Source organism: Hippocampus bargibanti, linkage group LG01 (assembly GCF_051943395.1).
Source record: "Hippocampus bargibanti isolate YZ-2025 linkage group LG01, ASM5194339v1, whole genome shotgun sequence".
NCBI lineage: Eukaryota > Metazoa > Chordata > Actinopteri > Syngnathiformes > Syngnathidae > Hippocampus > Hippocampus bargibanti.
In genome coordinates, this window is record NC_142734.1 from 5,700,753 (window position 1) to 5,721,842 (window position 21,090).

General features: G+C 40.3%; 1 protein-coding gene across 2 annotated transcripts in view; it reads right to left on the minus strand.

Annotated features, from left to right (window-relative positions):
- LOC148902859 (chemokine-like protein TAFA-1) overlaps window positions 1-20,555 on the minus strand; it is a 45,733-nt gene extending 25,178 nt beyond the window's left edge. Inside the window, exons 1-2 of one of the 2 annotated variants that reach the window (XM_088992153.1) lie at window positions 20,165-20,555; window positions 16,771-16,915 (exon numbers count right to left, since the gene is read on the minus strand). In XM_088992153.1, the coding sequence (XP_088848279.1) occupies window positions 16,771-16,912 (142 nt within the window). In that variant the 5' untranslated portion in view covers window positions 16,913-16,915; window positions 20,165-20,555. The remainder of the gene's footprint in view (window positions 1-16,770; window positions 16,916-20,164) is intronic. The other variant, XM_088992145.1, reaches the window with a different exon arrangement.
- Between the last annotated feature and the right edge of the window lie 535 nt (window positions 20,556-21,090).

Here is a 21,090-nt window from a genome sequence, read left to right on the forward strand (position 1 = left end):
AGCACTGAAGCGACTTCCGATCAAATTCACCTTACGAACTACCACTCGGAACGCATCTCGTTCGTAAAGTGGTAGCGTCTGTATATACTGTATGTTGATAGTGGACTGTTTACTTTATTGCATTAGTGTTTCGTACTGTACTACAAACATCTACGATGCTTCTTTTTGCATGTTCTTTACTGTGTTCCACTAAATTTGGCCTTTTTTTTGTGTACATTTACCAATACATGTAGGGTTCGCTACATTGCGGTTTTTGGATTACAGGGATTACTGTAATCCATATTATTGTCCTGAACCAACCATCCCTCAAGAAACACAAATATTGAAATGTCGCTCCTGTGGAAATGTCAAGTCCCCCCGCCCCCACCTCATTTGCCACACGTGCAAAACTGGCATTTCATGTGTTTCGATGGCTCGCTCACATGAAAGGGCCCCATTCAAATAGAAGACGTGTCAGCTGCGGTTGACGGGGGGCTTTTAGAGACCAGCTGCTGGTTGGCCTGATGTAACTACTGCTCCTCATTGTGCACACGCCACGTCAACGGTGTAAGAATGCAATCCGCCGGCTAAATGACCGTCTGCACCGGATGACATGCGCAGGAGGGGGCCTTGTAAAAGGCTGCTAAAATGCTGCTTTACATCCTGCATGTTAAGCATTTCACGTGCCCTTTTGTCTGATGCTCACATCATCTCTTGCGCCTTGAGTGTCATCCAAAAATATGACTGTGACACTTTATATTTGATCTGTTCCAATTAAAAAAAGAGCCTATTCATATTCAATTTGTCACAGAATTTGAGAGGACTTCACCAGTCAATGTCATTTTGGGTGCGTTCTGTCGCCGCTTCTCTCATGTGCTCAGACAACTGGAAAAGTCACGCGAAGGCAAAGACGCTGGCCTCACTACAATACAATTGTTTATTTCAAACTTAAAGTTCATAAATGATGCACGATACAAATGAAGAAAGAGAAGAGAATGTAGTCAGACAGGGAAGGAGACTTATTCAGGAACTGTATGACAACCCATAAATATGGAGGTGACATAAAAACTACAATCACCAGTCAGCCTAAAAAAAGGCTTATTAATTCATTCACTGCCAGACGTGCAAAAATGTGTCCACGCCGGTGCCTGGGTTTTTTGTCATTGTCACACAAATTGCAAGACCCACACAATATTGAGTTTTAGGACTAAATAAACATTCAATACAGCGTAAGAAACCTTCGACTCTTCTTTCATCAAAAAAAAGAGTTATCACCTAAATTATATGGGTCTGGAGTTGTATGAGCTTGAAATGAGGGTGGCTGTTCAAAATACAATGCAATACAAAGATATTGGTTTATGTAGCGCTTTAACAACAGTTTAAGCTGGAGCAAAGCGCTGACATGGAAAAAAAGGAAAATGTGGAATGAAAAAAAAAACATTGCCAGAGATCTAGCCAGCACTTTATCGGCACCCAAGCATGAAAAAAACCAACCCTGAATAAATTTGGGAACGGAACTCTACGTCATTTTTTCAATTCCCAAATAAATTTGTGAACAGCAGTTAATGAGTTAATTAATTAACTACCGTATTTTACGGTGTATACGGTGCACCCAAAAGCATTGATTTTCTTCAAAAGATGACTGCGCCTTATACGCAGGTGCACCTTATTTGTAAAGTAATATTGAGCCACAACAGGCCTCGCAACGACTGTCAGCAGCCACGACGCCATTCCCCCTAGCTGTAGAAGAAGTACTGCGTAACCCCAGCCTCGACTGTAGCGCCTTATAATGTGGAGGTGCCATATGGTTGGAAAACTTTTGTATATTTGTATTTTATATTTGGAAGACATTTTCATTCATTAAAGGTGCGCCTTATATATGGAAAAGGTTTGAAAATACACTAGTCATTTGGGGTGCGCCTTATACACCAGAAGATACACTAATTAATTATTTAATTAATTGATTGAATTTTTTGTGGGGTTACATTTCACAAAGCAATAAAGCAATGCACATACCCGCTGGCTCTAGCAACAACAGGGCAACTGAACACTTATTGCATGCAACTGTAATTACCTAAGAGAAGAACAACAATTGATTGAAAACAATCTTGAAAAAAACTCTCATGAGTTCAGATCGGAACAAAGAATTTAGTGGTGCAATTCTCTAGATGTGTCTTGGCATTTTCACTCGGTTTGTTTCAGTCGAGGACAGGGCGGACATTTTTTATTTTTTTTATTTTATGAAGACCAGACAGGAACAGGCCAGTACTACATTGATCAATGAACAACGCAGAATGCAAGTGATGCGCTGCCTTCACGGTATCATCCCACGTTCCCCATCCCCTGCATTTCAAATATAGTGATACCTTGGCTTATGAACTTAATTGGTTCCCAGACAGAGTGTGTAAGGCGAAAAATGTGTATACCAAAAATTAATTTCCCATAGGAAACCATTAAAATGAGAATAATCCGTTCCCAGGTGCCCATAAAACATAATTTTGTACTTTCTAATTTTCTAAGCCTAAAAACTACACAAAATACACATTGTTATATATAAGAAATGTGCTATGGTATTATAACTAAAGACATAAACTGTACTTTTATTTACCTTTGGGATGGTCATTGATGGCTTGATGGAATGGAGTGGCCGGTTTCATCAGCATTAAACACTTGATGAGGAACCTCGGCTTCTTCTTTCACCATCTTGAGGAATGATCCCTTGTAGGTGCTTTCTCTGCGATAATTTTACCTAGTTCCTCATCAATTGTGTTCTATTTATCTGGGTTTATAGCTTTTTGCATCAAGTGTACATATCGCTTGTGCGGGTTATTTGTGGAGCCTGATTGATGGGAATTTTAACCTTGCTGTCTACACTCTGCCTTTGAACTATCAAAATTGAAACGAGTCCAAATTTCACTGTTGTGTATCCATTTTGTCACTCTCTGTCGTCTGCCTGTCTCTTTAATATTTAAGCCACCTCACTGCTGCGTTCTTGACCAATCACGTGCCATTAACCGAAGACTGGGGGCGGGGAATAGCGGACCAAAACAAGCTGGCCGCCTTTTTCTTGTTAGGAGAACGGGCTCGTTCGCGAACGACACATCACTCATTGTGGCAGCTCCGTGTGTATCCTGAAAAATAGTTTGTATGCCAAGGTAAAATGTTCATAAATTTAACATTCGTAAACCGAAAAGTTCGTAAGCCAAGGATTTCGTAAACCGAGGTATCACTGTACAAAGCTACATAATTTGGAGCAAATGTAATGGGGGGGGGAAACCTGGTATTTTATGTATTTTTTGGGGGAGGAGGGGAGTAAGGGCATGTTAGTACAATGACTTGCAATACAATGCATACAATGCATATTGTTTTATATACGTAGTGCTTTAACAACAGCTGAAGTTATAACAAAGTGCTAAAAAAAAATGGACAGCTATCATACACAGGAAATAAAGCAGTCACAAATATTGTCACATTAAGCCCTTCCCATGAATAGGCACCCCAAATGCCCAAAGAGTGAACGAAAAAAGCATTGTTGATCTTGCAAAGAGCAGCTTTTCCACACGTGTTAAAATAGGCCAAAAGCTTGCTTGCAGGGGGGTGCGGCGCATCTGCATTATCTTTTGCCTTGAAGATACTGGGCAAGCAAGACAAAAAAAAGGTACAAAGCGCGTGAAACAATATTTCGAGACAGTGAGAGCACAGTTATCATTAATTCAACCATAGCTTTTGTTCTCACAGAAGAAATGTTAAATCAACTACTGCATGTAGAATCGACAGAGTAATTGCAGTGTGGTTGTACTGTGGCGCATCCTTTCATTTGCGATGTCAATGCTGCAGTTGCAGTGGATGTAAAAAGTCGACGTATTTCCACACCCGTGTGGAGTGTTAAATTTGTATATCGGCGGTACGCTGTGGCGGGCCGTGCATGTCACTCCTAGGCCTTCAGTAGTGCTATGTCTGAATCACTCCACAGCTACGAGTGCGGTGTGATTTAGGACACGTCCACTGGAGGATGCTGTTGGGCAGGAAATAACTTGTGACTTGACGAAACTTAAGAAATACTGTCACTAAACTGTTTACATTTTTACTCTCGTCTGGATTTATGATAACCTCATAAAATTGCAATATTATTTGCTATTTTTGCTAGGCTCTGAGCTGTCCAACCTTTCTTAATGATGTCCATCTACTCTTGAAAAGGCCGTCTTGAAAATGGCTTTAACAGTATATCTGCAACCAAATCCATTTCTTCTCCTCCTTCAGCCATTGTGGGTTGACAAAACCGCTATTAAAACGACACAACAATATATTTACTTATGCAGCTCACTACAGATAAAGTGTGCTAGCTCTGGTCAGTATGCTCTTATCCCCTAGCGGCTAGTGATACTCTCATTGGCGAGTGACTAGCCAATCATGTGACTAGCCAATCATAATTTGCGAAAACTTTGGGTACATTGCCAGCGCCTTCCATAAGGTCTCGGGTTGCCAACTCAAAATCTGATTGTGTAAAGCAACAGCTTCATCGCCATTGATTTCGATGCTCCAGAGCCTGCAGAACTGATTGGGAAGGCTAGATTTCTCACCCTGGGAACAAATCATGGCTGAAATGTGGTTGGTTAAATGCTTAAATGTGAAAACACACATCTGCAAGCAATGCAACAGGGGAAAAGCAATCAAAGGAAGTTTAAAGACCAATTAGAATTATTTAAGAAGAATTCATGGACAAAATATAATTCACATTAGTCTGTGATTCAGATATTTTTAGGCCAGCAGAGAAGGCTTTGCAGGCTCTAACGGCCCACCACTGGCGCTACATAACAAAAGAGACACTGACTCACGTAACTCAGCAACCTCCATGGAATGACCGCAAATGCAACTAGCGGTGGCTAATGTACAACATTATGCTCCGGAACTTCCTGTCCTTGTGTAGCACAATTCCAACTAATGAAAGTTTAATACTAATTACTTATTACACTCGCCATTACCGACGAATTAATATAAAAAATGCATGTGGTGGCTGTTATCTCTGTTTAAAAGCCACTGAGTCATTCTCATCTCCTAATGTTAACAATGGTGCCGGATCAAAAAAGCACTTATTTTTCCAGCACAACAGCCTAAATAATGGTATTCCAATTAGTTTGTTGTGCTACTCACATGCAAACAGTGCCCCGGAGTAAGAAAGCATGCACTCAGCTCAGCACTGTGACACGTTTAGAAAAGTGCTGCCAGCCAAGAAACAAAAACAAACCCAGTTTATACTACAGAGAGAATGCTTTACACCTGTAGGGGGCACCACTTTTTTGTTTCCTAACTGACATCAGAAAAACGTTTTATAGAATCTAAAATACCCAAAATATGATATTTTTAGTCAAATGCAAAACACCAATAAAAATGACTTAAAGTGTCCAAAATCTGAAAAAAAAAATGAACCCGGAAGTGGCCAGTTTCAGAAGGTCCCGCCCCCTTGTTCGTGGCGTCACACCAAGACGTCTTGCCTTGCTGGAGAATCAAAACAATGCCCGCAAATGCAGATCATGTGTGCCAACTTCCATGACCCGTTCTATAATCTGTACCGAAATGTCAAATTGTCATGCGTATTCAATAACATGAACAATAAGTGAGCCAACAAATAGTTGATTCATTTTTAAATTAGTGATCCATCAATATGTTTTGGACAATCATACACCTTGATGATTAGACATGAATTCGGCCCTACCTGGGCTAATAAAGAATTAGTTTGACCCTATTCGTTTACACTAGTCGATAGCCCTTTTGTTGGAATGAAATGAAGTTGTTGTTACCAGGTAGCACTGTGTGTTTTTTTTTTGTCTTCTTTCACACGATACAATTAACAGGGGCACAGGGGTGAAGACATTTTTTTGTTTTTTTTCAGTCTGGCATAGCAACAATGCTGATATTTGAGTTAGACTACAGAGAGGTTGAGAAATGATTTAATGAGTGATTTTGACTGCACAAATCTGAAAATGAGGATGTGCCTGAAGCGGATGATGATTAGGCATCTTACTCAAGAGTCGAGAAAGCGGCTGCCTCAGAGGTCACGCGGATGACGCATAACAAACTGCCTCATGTTATGTGCTAAATGTTGCACTTATTGCTATTTGTCGTGAACGTGTTTGCTGAATGCTCACGAGTGATTCTGCCATAAAGGTCACATAAGTGCAAGTTCAACTCGATTTAGCTTGCATCTTTGATGATCTCAACAGTCAACCAATGTCCAATTTAACTTATTCATTGCCAGACACGTGCAAAAACGTGTCCACTCCAGTGTCAGAGTTTTTATCATTGTCACTTGAATTCCAGGACCCACAGAATATTGAGTTTTAGTACTACATAAACATTCAATGAGGGTGGCTGTCCATAATACAATGCAATACATACAGGTTGACCCAAAAAGATGAACATTTCAATCGTGGCTTTGATTAAAAAGCTATTTATTTCAAATTACAACCACACATTATTCAGCTTATGGAAGACCATTCACCAGAGTTTCAGCTATTTCTGTCAATTTTAGTCAATACAGTAAAGTCTCGTTATATCGAGATTCAAGGGAGTCCGAAAAAATATCGATATAACCGGGACTATCGATATATCCAACCCTGTTTGCATGTAATTTTCTCAGTGCGTGCATAGAAATAGTATCGATATAACCGGGACTATCGATATATCCGATATCGATATAACGAGACTTTACTGTACATGGCTTTCCCAAGATGTGTTCCAAATGTCCACCATTTTGTTGTAAGCAAACCTGTACTCGTCTGACAAAATTGTCAATCACTTTTACAGACTCCTCTTTCGGGAGGATGACCCAATAAGATGCGTCCTACTGAGTCCCTCACTGCAGCAATGTTTTCTCCTGAAAGAGGTGTGTATATAAGTGAACAAAGCGCTAACACGGAAAAAGGGAAATTCTGCCCCATTTTGGAAAAGAAAAAAACATTGCCAGAGGCTATAGCCATCACTTTATCGGCACTAAAGCATGAAAAACCCAAACCCAAACAAATTCGGGAATGGCGCTCTACGTCATATTTTGAATTCCTGAATAAATTTGAAAATGGAAGTAAATGAGTTAAAATAGATGTTTTCTAAATCTGTGTCAGGTAAAATTGCTGCACTGAAAGGTTATCATTGAAAATACAGACACTATGTACAGTACTGTATATAACGTAGTTTTTTTCTAACATTATTAACCATTAAATCCGAACTAAAATGAATCCAACACATCAAAGAAGTACAGATGACAGTTGAAGAAAACTTTTCATCGATGGACCCCTCCTGTACGACTGAGAGCTTACACAGACGGACGAAGCATTAAAGTTGACCTTCAACAAGATGTTTGGAACAAAAACAAATGTTGATTGGTTACATGGCTGTAGTAATTACTTCTTGCTGTTTTTTCCTTGACACATTTTCAAAAGTCTTCCAGCCATGATTCAAAATTGATGTTGGTCAACAGTGACATGAGACTTGGTTCTTCTCACCTTTCTTGCTGCAGCCAAACAATGCAGTGATATAAAAATAGTATTTACCAGAGGCCTTTTTTATTGTTTTCCTGAATCCATGCGTCCATCCATCCATCCATCCATCCATCCATCCATGCGTCTTTTAGAGCATACTAGGGGTCGGGTCGCAAGAGCTGTTGTGACATGCCGGGAACAACTCACCAGCATCCAGGAGGGATCCTAATCGGATTTCCGAGCCGCCCTCATCTGGCCCTTCTCAATGTGGAGGAGAAGCTGCTTGGCTCTGAGCCACTCACTGCCAGTCGACCATGCTACTCAACCTTATATTTAAGTCAGTGTACAAAACATGCTCCTGAAACTAAATGGCAAAAACCTCCCCTTTTGAAGGTGTTGGACGTTTCACTCCTAATCCCAAAAGCTTCGTCAGCAAACTAAAATAGTAATTGTAGCTCTGGCCCTATATATATATCCCTTAGAGCAGGGCCCCATCAAGGCAGAGGTTGGGCACCGCCACCTCTGTCCATTAGGGATATGTATAGCACCAGAGCTACCAGCATAACTTTAATTCACTGACGAAGCTTTTCGGATGAGGAGCGAAACGTCCGACACCTTCAAAGAAGTTCAGATGATGGCTGAAGAAACCTTTTCATCGCTGTGTTGAATGCTTATGTAGTCCTAAAACTCAATATTCTGTGGGTCCTGGATTTCGAGTGCCTTTCACAACTGAAACTCTTTCAAGTTGCCACTTAAAAAAAAATGTCAAAATAACAATGAACTAACATTTCCGACAAGGAGCAAAAAAAAACAAAACATGAATCAAGTTGTGAAGCCTTTTTGAACATGTGTGCATTATGTGTGGGGCAGTCACAGTTCGGCAACAAAGCAGACACATTAATTAAGCTGTGGGCAAGTGAAATTCATTTGGCGAAGAAGCTTTAGCCTTTACACATTGGCTTGAAAAACTTCAATTAAACATGCAGTTTAAACAAATATCCACAAGCTTAGAGGAGCACTCACTGATGAATTATTCATCAACCAAAAGCCGAATAAATGGAAAATACTAAAATATTCAAACGCTATTTGTAGCCATGTGCATACAATAATAATTAGAACAGTGATTATCCTTAGATTCATTTTAGCAAGAAGAATACAGTGATACCTTGGTTTACGAACCCCTTGGCTTACAAACTTTTCGGTTTACGAACGTTACATTTATGAACATTTTACCTTTGCATACGAACTTTACCTTGGCATACAAACTTTTTTTGTACACAGAGATGCCTCAATGAGTGATGTGTCATTCGCGAACGAGCCCGTTCTTCTATCAAAATGGCAGCCAACTGTATTTGTCCTCTATTCCCCGCCCGCAGTCTTCGGTTAAAACCATGTGATTGGTCAAGAATGCAGCAGTAAGGAGGGGGGTGGTTTAAACATTAAAGAGACAGGCAGACGACAGTGAGCGAGTTTCAACTTTGATAATTCAAAGGCAGAGTGTAGACTGCAAGGTTAAAATATCCCATCAATCAGGCTCCACAAACAACCCACACAAGCCATCTGCACACTTGATGCAAAAAGCTATCAACCCAGATAAACAGAACACAATTGATGAGGCACTAGATACAATTATCACAGAGAAAGCACCTACAGTGAGACCTCGGTTTACGAACACCTTGCTTTATCAAATCATCAAATTTATGAAAATTAAACCTTGAAATGCGCGCTACTTTTCGCGATACACACGACCGAACGGCGCTCCAGCCGGCGCACCTTTCCACACCCTCTCTCTTTGAATGCACACGTCGATCGCCTCAGAAGAGCTTTGCAGGAGCTTTTCAGATAATTTCAGTCTTATGGGATCGAGAAAAAAAACACCACAGGCTCGTGTTCAGCTGAAGAAGACACAAAATTATTATACAGTGCAGTGTATTTCTTTCATTACAATACAATAGCACATTTATTATACACAGAATAAGGTAAGTTGTGTGTAGTTTTAAGTCTTATTTAGTTATTTCAATGGTTTCCTATGAGAAAAAAGTTTTTGGGATACACACTTTTCGCCTTACACACTCTGTCTGGTAACCAATTAAGTTCGTAAAACAAGGTCTCACTGTACAAGGGATTATTCCTCAAGACGGTGAAAGAAGAAGGTTACGTTCCTCATCAAGTGTTTAATGCTGATGAAACCGGCCACTCCATTCCATCAAGCCATCAACGACCATCACAAAGGTAGTAAATAAAATGACTTTATTATACTGTACAGTTTATTTATTAAATTATAATACCATAGCACATTTATTGTACATAGAATAAGGTATATTTTGTGTAGTTTTAAGGCTTAGAAAATTAGAAAGTAGAAAATTGTGTTTTATGGGGACCTAGGAACGGATTATTCTCATTTTAATGGTTTCCTATGGGAAATTAATTTTTGGGATGCACACTTTTTGCCTTACACACTCTGTCTGGGAACCAATTAAGTTCGTAAGCCAATGTATCACTGTATACACTTTTCTTTGGGGGACAACAAAAGGAAAATGTATCTGGAATGATCCTATCAGAAAAGCCTGCCTACAGTATATGCAGAAGCAGCCTTGCCTATTCTGTAAGCAGCGCCGCTTAAGTCCACAAAATCAATTTTTTGAAGAGGCAATTTTACAAATTTGGTGTGCGTTACAAAAGGGTCTGTGGTCTCATGTCAGAGTGGCATGTGCAACAACGGCCAAACGAAGCGGAGGATATGCATCGCTGCAGATGCAGCAAGGCCTTCGGCTGAAGAGCCCCGACACTGCCCAACGGGACCGCAGAAGCATCATTGACAAAAGAGATAAGAGGAGGTCTTGGTGGGGTGGTGGTGGTGGGGTGGCATCAAACTAATGTGCCTCCAGGAAGCATTATATAAGCCTATTAAATTGTCACTGTCTAAAACAGCGCATAGAGGATATAACCTTTGTTTGTGACAGCTGAATATCCATTTGTCATGTCAGTGCGAGTAACCAGCAGCTTGCTTTGTTCAAGCACAGAAAATTGAGGGTTACTTAAAAAAAAAGTGGTGGGTATTTCTATGATGAAAATGTAGATTTTTTTTTTTTTGGGGAGGGAAAATACTTTTTCTATTTTGTAGGGAAAAATATTAGCCCTGAATAGCAGGAATGTTGAGAGTTTAAAGTTGGAATGGATTTAATCGGTCCAAAAATATAAACATCTGAGTAAATGAGTAATTTATGTAGATTTTTTTGGGGTGCATAATTTTTGTTAAGTGGGAATCAGGTAGGCTGTTAGAATGGTTTAGATTCATCAAAATATATTCAAAAAGAGGATAAAAGCAATAAATAATTACTTTTGTAGGTTTCTTGATGTGTAATATGATACTTTATTTTTAAAAGGAAAACACTTGGCCTCACTCAAGTTTTATTTCAACACAAAATTACTCATTTGCATTCATTGTTACTTCCGGGTTAAGTGAACGCTGGCGCGAATGGCTACCCCTGCTCACCCACACAAAAAAAAATCGTATCCCATGACTGTAAAGTGTCCTTGAGAGTTTTGAAAGGTGCTTACAAATAAAATTTATTATTATTTTAAGTTTGATTTTGAACAGTTTAGATTGTTAAAAAAAGAGTAACAATTAAAAGGTTTTTGGGGGGTATTTAAATGGGAACAATATAGAATTTTTGGTCTGGAGGAATCTGGCATTGATTACAATTTCAAGTTGGAACCCTTTGATTTGGTCAAAAAATTTAGAAATTAGAGGAGGAAAAACAAAAAAAAAATTGGGGTACTTTTTTTCTAGTTATTTGAATGGTGAAAATGGTGAATGTTTTAAAAGTGGACATTTTTGGCATAAGGAATATCCTTCCCAACCCAGTGCATTTTTTGCAATAAGTAAAATGGAAGTACACGTCACCTGTGTTTGGAATATATTGAAGTGGGAAGAATGAGAATTGTTTACAAATGTCAATGAAGTAGCATGTAAAAAAATACATTAAAATATAATTACAGTAAAGTCTCGTTATATCGATATCGGATATATCGATAGTCCCGGTTATATCGATACTATTTCTATGCACGCATGGAGAAAATTACATGCAAACAGGGTCGGATATATCGATAGTCCCGGTTATATCGATATTTTTTCGGACTCCCTTGAATATCGATATAACGAGACTTTACTGTATAATAATAATTATCACATTAACGGTGCAAAGTGACATACAGTATGTGCAAAGATCTCAGACTTGACAGATCTGAGTAATCATGCCCTACCCTAAAAAAAATATGTTCTAAAAACAAATGAAACGAAACAACAAAAGTGAAAATGAAATCCAGGCTACCTGTAAGCCTGATCAAGATCTCTCCTTATCCATGATCCCGAGGAAAATCATTTCTGTTGATGTCAACCTTTGCCTTCATGGTTGAAGAATCAGTACGTGTTTTACCCCACAATCCCCGTATGGAGTCATGAGAGCCTCTCAAAATAAAAAAAAACAACTTCACTGTTTACATCGACAATTCGGAATATATGACCTCAATATTGTGACTTACAGAAGGTAGATTTACGTTTTGTGGCAATTTTTATCCTGATGGTCCTTACTTTCATTTCATCGCTGATGCTTCTGATAAGAGAACAATATTAGAGCAGCACTCCAAGACATACTATTTATAATTGCATTCTATACGATGAAAGGCACACGAAGCGCTTCTTCCAGACTAATTGCTAAAACCGAACAGCATATATAGGTGAGTCAGAAAATAACATGAAAACACTGATGTGCTCGAAGTTAGGGGCACTTCACACGTGGCAATGCAAGATGGCCACCGGTGGCTTCAGTTCTCACTTTGGTGAGAAATCAGTCGATCATACACAAGTCCATGGTATATAGCCCACATATAAGGACTATGCAGTTCTCTGACATTGCCAGTCTTCCGCAATAATGTTCTGTCTATTTCTATGTATACTTGAGAAGAAAGGAGCGTCAGCGCAGAGCACCGATGAGTATGTGGAGAACTGTCGCAGATTGGAATTGAAGCGGATTTATGTGGGACAGGAGATGTGAGACAATCTCTTTTGGTCAATGGATGCTACAGCTTTGTGTTTGCTTTCGCTTAGCTTGTAGCAGACGTGCACATCCCACCATGACATCTCTGATCCACTGGTGAAAAGGAGGATTTTATCATCTCTTACATCTCGAATTGCTTCAGCTGTTGTGTTTTTTTTTTTGTTTTTCTGTATGGAAGTTACTCACACTTATGCTTATTACTTTAGGTGTGGATAAGAATGATCCCACATACTACGTAATCTCGATTTCCTCGAGTAAAATGGGTGTGGCTGAATGTATGGCCTTCATGGTTGGCCCGGTGCTCTCCATCCACTGGCCTTCTTGCCACCAATTGGTGACCCGTCAACCCCAATCCTCTCACCAATCCAACAAGGAGCACAACACATAGCACTGAATGTCTCAATGTCAAGCTCAATCTGGATGAGCAGCCCATCCAGGGCCTATAAAGGTGGCATCTCATTTCTCCATGAATGACGAAAAGCCACAGTAGGGGGGGCGGGTTCGTTGAGTGTGTAGGGGGCTCGGACCAATCCAATTGGATCTTTGGATCTAATCGGTGCTATTGGTTTTCCTTGATATATCCGATGCAATGTCGGAAACAGAAGGTGGATTCTTCCTTTGAAGTAGCGACGCTTTTGTCTCCACTCATAAACAAAACTTCACCAACTGCAGTTTGGCCATTTTTGTTCAATTCAATTTGACATGGTGTGCTGTCGTTGTTGCTGAGCAAATTGAGTGGAGGCAATGTAGCATGAACACCCGCTGCAGACTCAAGGAGGAAATTGCAAAATGTACGGAATATGGGAGAATCTCACGATGGAACTGAATCCAATTAAGGTCCGATCTTAACGAAGAACCAGCAAGTGGAAAATGGGTCTTCACAAACGATTTCACCTCACATTGAATATTCATGCCATAAATCATTGACAGGCATTGATTTAAAGACTCCTCCTATTCAAACAAAGTTGCATCTTTGAATGTGGAATGATTGTTTGGGTTTATCGTGATATAAATATGCTATCCTGGAAGCCCTTTTCGCTGTAACAAACTGGAGGAGTAAGCTAAGTTAAAGGACAACTGACGTCTCCCGACAAGTCGTGTCCATAATTTGTAAAATGGCTTCAAATGACTTATAATGAGCGTATTTTACAAAGATTCCACCGCATATAGCTATATTTTACGTTTTAAGACTCGCGCTGATTATTCCGGAAATCTTGTTTTTGAGTTGGTGACAAGTCCTCACCCTACATCACTGAAGGAACGCCCCTTACCGAAAAAAGGACACATTGTAGCAGTCCATCCATCACATCAATGCATTTTGCTGTACTTGTTTGGTCTGAAAACTTCATGTTGCACCAAAAAGAGGCAGAAGAGTGCGACAAAGCTCCGTGTAAGGAATTAATCAGCCTGTGGAAACGGACTGATTAATTCCATACACGGAGCTTTGTCGCCATTTTCTGCCTCTTTTTTGGTGATACATTTCCCCCCCCCCCCATTGCCTCAAAATGTCACGGAATACATTCTTTAATCGATTGCAAACATGTATGTTTTCCTCTTCAGAACTATTTGAATCATATTCATAACTGGATGAGTAACAAGAAAGCATATTCTCCGAATCTGAAGCCATTGTTTTGATTCTCCAGCCAGGCAAAGTCTTGGGGTGACACCACGAAGAAGGGCGCGGGACCTTCTTAAACTCTCACATCTGAAACCGGGTTAATATTTTTGCAGATTTTGGACACTTTGTCATTTTTATTGGTGTTTTGCATTTGACTAAAAATATCATACTGCGTGTTTTGGGTATTTTAGATGCTATAAAACGTTTTTCTGATGTCAGTTAGGAAACAAAAAAGTGATGTTGGTTGTCCTTTAAAGTGTATAGTTTCCATCAAGAGTGCAACCATAGCAACCAAAACTTCAGCGCTTGCCTCCAGCTAACCACATGTTCGCCCCACCAGCTCCCACACATTTTGTCGATGGATCAAATGTTGGAGTGAAAAAAAAGTGAAAACTTTGCATGAACAATTATAGCCTCTCAGTTGATTTTATGCTTCATGACTGCAGTAGCCAAACTTCGCCGCGACATAGCATTACAATTTTGGAGAACAAACCTTGTTCAAGCATTGCTGTGGGGAAAAAAACAAACCAGAAAAGGTCGCTTGACAAATTAAACAATCTGAATCAATGTTCCTTTTCATATAGCCTTATATCAATTTATGAAACCATGCACCGATCTGAAATCCACGTAAAATAGTATGATTGGAAAACATATGCTGAGGGCAGACACTCCCCAACTTATGAACGAGATACGTTCCGAACGGTCGTTCGTAAGTTGGATTTGTTCGTAAGTTGCTTCAGTGCTATATTTTGTATGAAATGTATGTTGAAGGCTCATATAAGTATTTTTAGGTCTATATAAGTATGTTTAAGGCTTGTATAAGTAACTTGTATTGGTTTGTACTGATAAAATAAAACATTTAATAAAATATATGCTCTAAAGATATGTACATGTACAACTGGAGAGAATACTACATATGTTCCTACAAAAATGTTTGTATGTACCCTTGTTCATTACTCAAATTTTCGTAAGCAGGGGAGCATCTGTAGTTGCAATACTACATTTTAATTAAAACCAGATTCTTTTCTTACATTGTAGGTGTTCAAATACCTGACATGTTTCAGCGTATACTTCCGCGCTACAATACACTGTCTGTAAGAAAAGAATCTGGTTTTAATTAGATATCGAGTATAGACAGGATGAACTTAGTACAACTAATACTACATGTTGCTATAAGGTAACACATATCTGTAATAGGATAGATCTTTTCAGCCTTGTAATTGAACAAATCATTCTCCCGCGAAAGGCATATAAAACACTGATAAGCTCTCTCATATTGGTTTGTAATGGGTTGGACTGGGTATCAATTCAGTCATTCATTCCCTTCTTCTTATGGAAGCTTGAGTCATGGATGCAGATGTTAGGCATCCATGACTTCTCTCTAACCAGGCATATCGTCCGGCTCCTCTTGAAACTGCAAATTTCCCCATTGCGGGACGAATAAAGGTATTCTGATTCTGATTCTGATTCTGATTGGAAGGTCCCAAGCCATTACAACTTTACGGTCACAGCTCTGATCAGTTGCCTCGACAATGAGACATGAAACATGGTCCAATTGGACTCAATGGGACATCTGCAAAGTCTGTTCAAGTTGGGAGTTCAAACTCTTTCTGAAAGGGTATTCCACCAGACATTCCAGAAAATTCTCACATTAGGTTTCTTCCTCTACCGTCAGAGCTAATACACCTCCCCCTCTCTTCACTTGAGTGTCCAAACGCATGCTGCCACAAATCCAACAACACAACACAAAGTCGGTCATCAAACTAGCAGTGATCATAACATGAGCAAGAACAAGATCGAGGAGAAGAGAGTAACACGAACAAGAGAAAAACATGAGCTACAGTGGTGACCAACATGAGCGAAACATGGCAGAAGCAATCAAGCTAACAATGACCCTGACAATAAATGTTCAGGCAGGGAGTCCTTTTCAACTGAGACTGATGACAATGACCAAGAGGTGTGTAGCTGCAGGAAGAGCCGTACAGTGCCACCTGTTGGTCACAAACAGAAACACGGTGTTGAAATGCATGATTTGCTTTCTCAAGCCACATAAAATGATGTGGTGGCCGCCGGGCTTTGAGTTTGACACCTGCGATGTAGATATTCATATTTTTACTGATGCGGCAAGTTGGAGTGTCTACTCTGCAGCATTTGTTCTCCTGAGAATGTCTTTCATTTGAAAGTGAAATTGGTACTGCATGAAATCCTTAACTGACTCGTGTATCGAAGTTAATCGTGAATCGAGGCCCTGTGAATCCAGTTGAATTAGTTTTGTAAATGTGAAAGTATACCCAGCCCTACATCAAAGCCATCAGGTCAGGAAGCATCTTGACATTTGAGAGCTCAAATTCATATATTCAACCATTCCACCGTCCTCGTCACATTCGCTTTCATGCTGAGATGCGTTGAAAAGCAGAAAAATACCAACATTGATTTGCTGCAATGTTAAGAAATGTGATTTCCAATCGAGATAGCGAAATGAACTCAAAGGAAATCGAAGTCACTCTCTGCGAGCTTGTGACAATCTAATTAAAGGTAAGGAGTCAAAGCGCTCACAATGTCTGGGACTCCTTTTGTGCAATAATCACATGAAAAGGCATTTTCAGGCTCTGCGGTGATGGGAATGAAAAGGGCTCACCGATTGTGTGGATGGTGGTGCGGCCGAGCCCGGTCCCTCGCTGCTGCTGGATGGTGTCGTAGAAGGTGGCCTGACACAGCTGAATGGTCGTCACGCTGACCCACAGGCACAGGCAGAGCGGCCAGGACATGACAGGGAACATCTGCTGAGGATCACGTTCACAAGCCGTAACGTCGGCGGGCATACGCGGACACGCTCACATGTCAACAAAAAGCTACTGGCAAGTTTTGGACCAACCCAAGGCAAAACACACTCTCACACACACATCGTTGTCTGTGACGATTTTAGCTTATATGAGGAGAACACTGACAGTCATTTGAGGGTCCCACTGGCCTTAAAAGTATGACATTTAACTAATTCACTGCCAGACATGACAAAATATACTGCCACAACCATGCTCCATTGGAGGTTTAGTCTTTTTTTTTTTGTGATGTGATTTGACTGCGCCAAAGCATACCATATTTTCCGCACTATAAAGACGCACCTGAAAGCATTTAAAATTTTCAAAAGCAGTGGGCCTTACATATAGAACAATCGTGATTTCTTTGGTTGTGACAGCTCTATTTTAATAAAGCTGTATTGTATTGTATTCCCATTAGCCTAGCGCCATTTAGTGGATGCATGACGCAACTGCAGTCACTATTGTAGCTTTAATTCTTATAATACGGTGCGCCCTATTTGAAAACAGTTTTAACTCATTCACTGCCAGACGTGCAAAAATGTGTCCATTCCACTGCCAGGGTTTTTGTCACAGAATATTGAGTTTTAGGACTACATAAACATTCGGCAATGCAGCGTAAGAAACCTTAGACTCTTTTGTTTCATCAGAAAAAAAAGAGGTAAGACCTAAATTATATGGGTCTGGAGTTATGTGACCTTGAAATGAGGGTGTCTGTCCAAAATACAATGCAATGCATGCATATTGGTTTGTAAAGCGTTTTAACAACAAAGTGCTAACATGGAAAAAAGGGAAATGCTACCCCGTAGTGGAAGGGAAAAAAAATTGCCAGAGGTCTGGCCAGCACTTTATATGCACCCCAGGAAGAAAAAACAAAACTCGACAAATTTGTGAATGCCGTTCTTTGTCATATTTTCAATTCTCAAATAAATTTGTGAATGACAGTGAAGTGAATGTGATAATAAATGCCTTCAACGACAATGCAAATCACTTACGCTGCAATTGCTAAGCCAAATAAAGGCTCAGTATTGAGAATGTACTTTTCATGACACTGGCCTGCAAGGTAAATTTCTGCGCTTTTCACTTGGTTTTGCAGCGTGATTTTCATTCAAAGTTGTTGTTGCTGCTGAAGCGTTTAAAATATGCAAGGGAATAAAGAGGATTGTGTTTGAAATTACCCTGTGCCCTTCTGGTGTGTTTTGCCCTAAGCTACTTCGAGAAAACTTTTTTTTAGTCCTTTAATAAAACAATTTGCCTTGTTAAAGCAAGAAATACCATTTGGGGCTGTTTAGTAAAAGCGCTAACTACATCGGAAAAAAAAGAAAGTCACAGTCCCACGAGAGAATACAACGGGCAACGAACTAATGACATTTCAAAATCACGACTAGAAGCTCTCTTTTTTTTAAGTGGACATATATATGATTCATCTTAGTAATCAACATCTGTCCAATATCAGTAAATCAATATGCATTGTATTTGTATCTATTTTTAGCTAATTCACTTCCAATCACGAACGCATTCGGAAATTGAAAATATGACGTAGAGCGCCATGCCCGAATTTGTTTGGGCTTCATTTTTTCATGCTTGGGTGCCGATAAAGCGCTGGCCATGGCCTCTGGCAATGTTTTTTTTTCTTTCCACAAGGGGGCAGCATTTCCCTTTTTTCCACATTAGCCTTTTTTTCCATCTTAAAGCTCTATATAAACCAATATGTATGTATTGCATTGTATTTTGGACAGCCGCCCTCATTTCAAGCTCATATAACTCCAGACCCATTATACGTGTTAACTTTGGCTAATCGATGCCCTTATAAATGATTGCAATTCCCGTATAGAAGTAGTACCATGCCGTATATTATTTGAAACCGCGCATGCGCACGTTATGCTTTTATCAATCTGATCGTAGACAGCAATTAAAAAAATATGCGATTGAGGATTACTTTTGCTGGTTTGCCGTGTCAATAGTAGCGATCGGCGGCAGCATTCTTGTTAGCTACTGGCAGTTGAGAGCAACTGAATTTGGTCTTAGTAAGACCGGTTCATATTTTTCCCCATATAAAAATTGTAGTACGCTGTACATTATTTGAAATGATTAAAAAAAAAAACAATAGAATATAGAGAAAACGCATAAATTGACAGATATGAATTATTTAGGAATTAACTCGTTTTTTTCTGATGAAATAAGATAGTCTAAGGTTTCTTATGCTACATTGAATGTTTATTTCGTCCTTAAACTCAATATTCTGTGGGTCCTGGAATTCGAGTGACAATGACAAAAACCCTGGCACTGGAGTGGACACATTTTTGCACGTTTGGCAGTGAATGAGTTAAGATGAAGGACGCAGAGGTGAGTGACAAAGACATGGTCGAAATCGAATTTCAATATGAGCTATTCGGCGTACGAAAGATCATCAGTATGTCAAAAGCTGAGGCACTTTTTTGGAGGGGTGACGCTCTTTTGGCCGCAGTTCTACTTGATGCCGTTGAACCAAACTGAGTGACATTAAATTGCTTCTTCGTGGCTTGTCTTGCCCTGTGTTCATCCCGAGCGACGCGGCTCCAAATGGGGAGCTATCCCCGGGGTTTTTCTTTTTCGTGCAACCGAGATTTCCCCTGACAAAATGATTCCCATCTAGCAGCGTCCCTGCCTCCAAACCAAACTCCAACTTGAAAAAAAAAACATGATTTCACTAGCGGGGGATGCCGAAGAATTTCTGGATCTGTCACAATAATGTGACAGTGACACAGAGGAAATAGGAATCAAAAGCTGTTGCAGCACATTGTTTAGGGAGCAAAGGGGGGACGATAACCATAGCAGTGTTTTTTTTCCGGCTGAATTAAGGCTATTAATGGCGTGATTTTTTAAGTGTTTTTTTTAACCATCTCCAACTGATGACTGAAATCAATTTCGGGGTTCAAAGTTGGGTCCACAGCCTGCTCATTACCCTGAAAAGACCTGCTGTACTTTTTTGTTTCTATTTTGTATCTATTCTATTCTATTTTTTGTTTCTATTCACCTCAGACTTCTTTTTAACTAACATGAGCAGAAAATAGATGTGTTCAAGAAAAGTCCAGCAAAATGTGTTGTTCCTACAAATCTTTGTTTAAACAAGTAATAATGTCAACACTTGATAAAAGTGGCATTTTTTTCAGTCATGGCAGCACACGGAGCTCATTATTATCAGACTTTACAACCAAGAGCAAATGCGCATCTCACCTGAGCGACTTGTCCACGGTGAGAGAAAAATCTCAACGAAATGCCACAAATCCATGCACCACGCCGCTCATCTCGAGTCCATCCGCTAACTCGGCTTGGAGAGCGCAACTCCACTCGCCTCTTCCTTGCCGCTGCTCCGGATTGACTCAGACCCAAGTAGTGAGTGGGGAAAAGAGGATGTCGGAAATCGCACTGCTGCCCCTTTCACGAGTGGCTTCTACTCACTTCATCTGCCTATTTGCGCGAGTCGGCATGTGCGATGTCCTTGTAGAAGTGGATTGGAATCTCTCTCCTCTCCGTCTGCATCCTTCCAGCAAGAGCGAGATGCTCTGACTGAATGCCACCCGCCCCCAAAGCCCTCAGCCGGCTCAAAGACGCAAATGTTCTCTTGCGGCCGGGCTGACTCTGCGAGGCACTTTACACACGCCCTCAAAAACGGCGGAAACGCCTCCGGATTCGATTCTGTGGTGTGGGACTGCAGCACCTGAGCAAATGCAAATGAGGGAGGAGGGGAGCGCGCACCTCGATGTGTGCCACATGGTTAACAATCATTTACATACTGATGAAATCACCCCGGGCTGCTCCCCCCCTCCTTTTGCTTGCTCATATAGCTGTCCCACATACAAAAAAAACCTCAACAGTGTAGTTAGCAAATGCTAATTTCCATTCGTAACATTGAAATTAACTCATCACTGCCAGACATGCAAAAATGTGTCTATTCCAGTGCCAGGGTTTTTGTCATTGTCACTTGAATTCCAACACACATAATATTGAGTTTTAGGACTACATAAACATTCAGTACAACGTTAGAAACCTTAGACCACAGGTGTCAAAGTCAAGGCCCGCGGGCCAAATACGGCCCGCCACATCATTTTTTTCGGCCCGCGAAAGCAACTCAAACTTGTTAAATTCCATGATGATTGCTA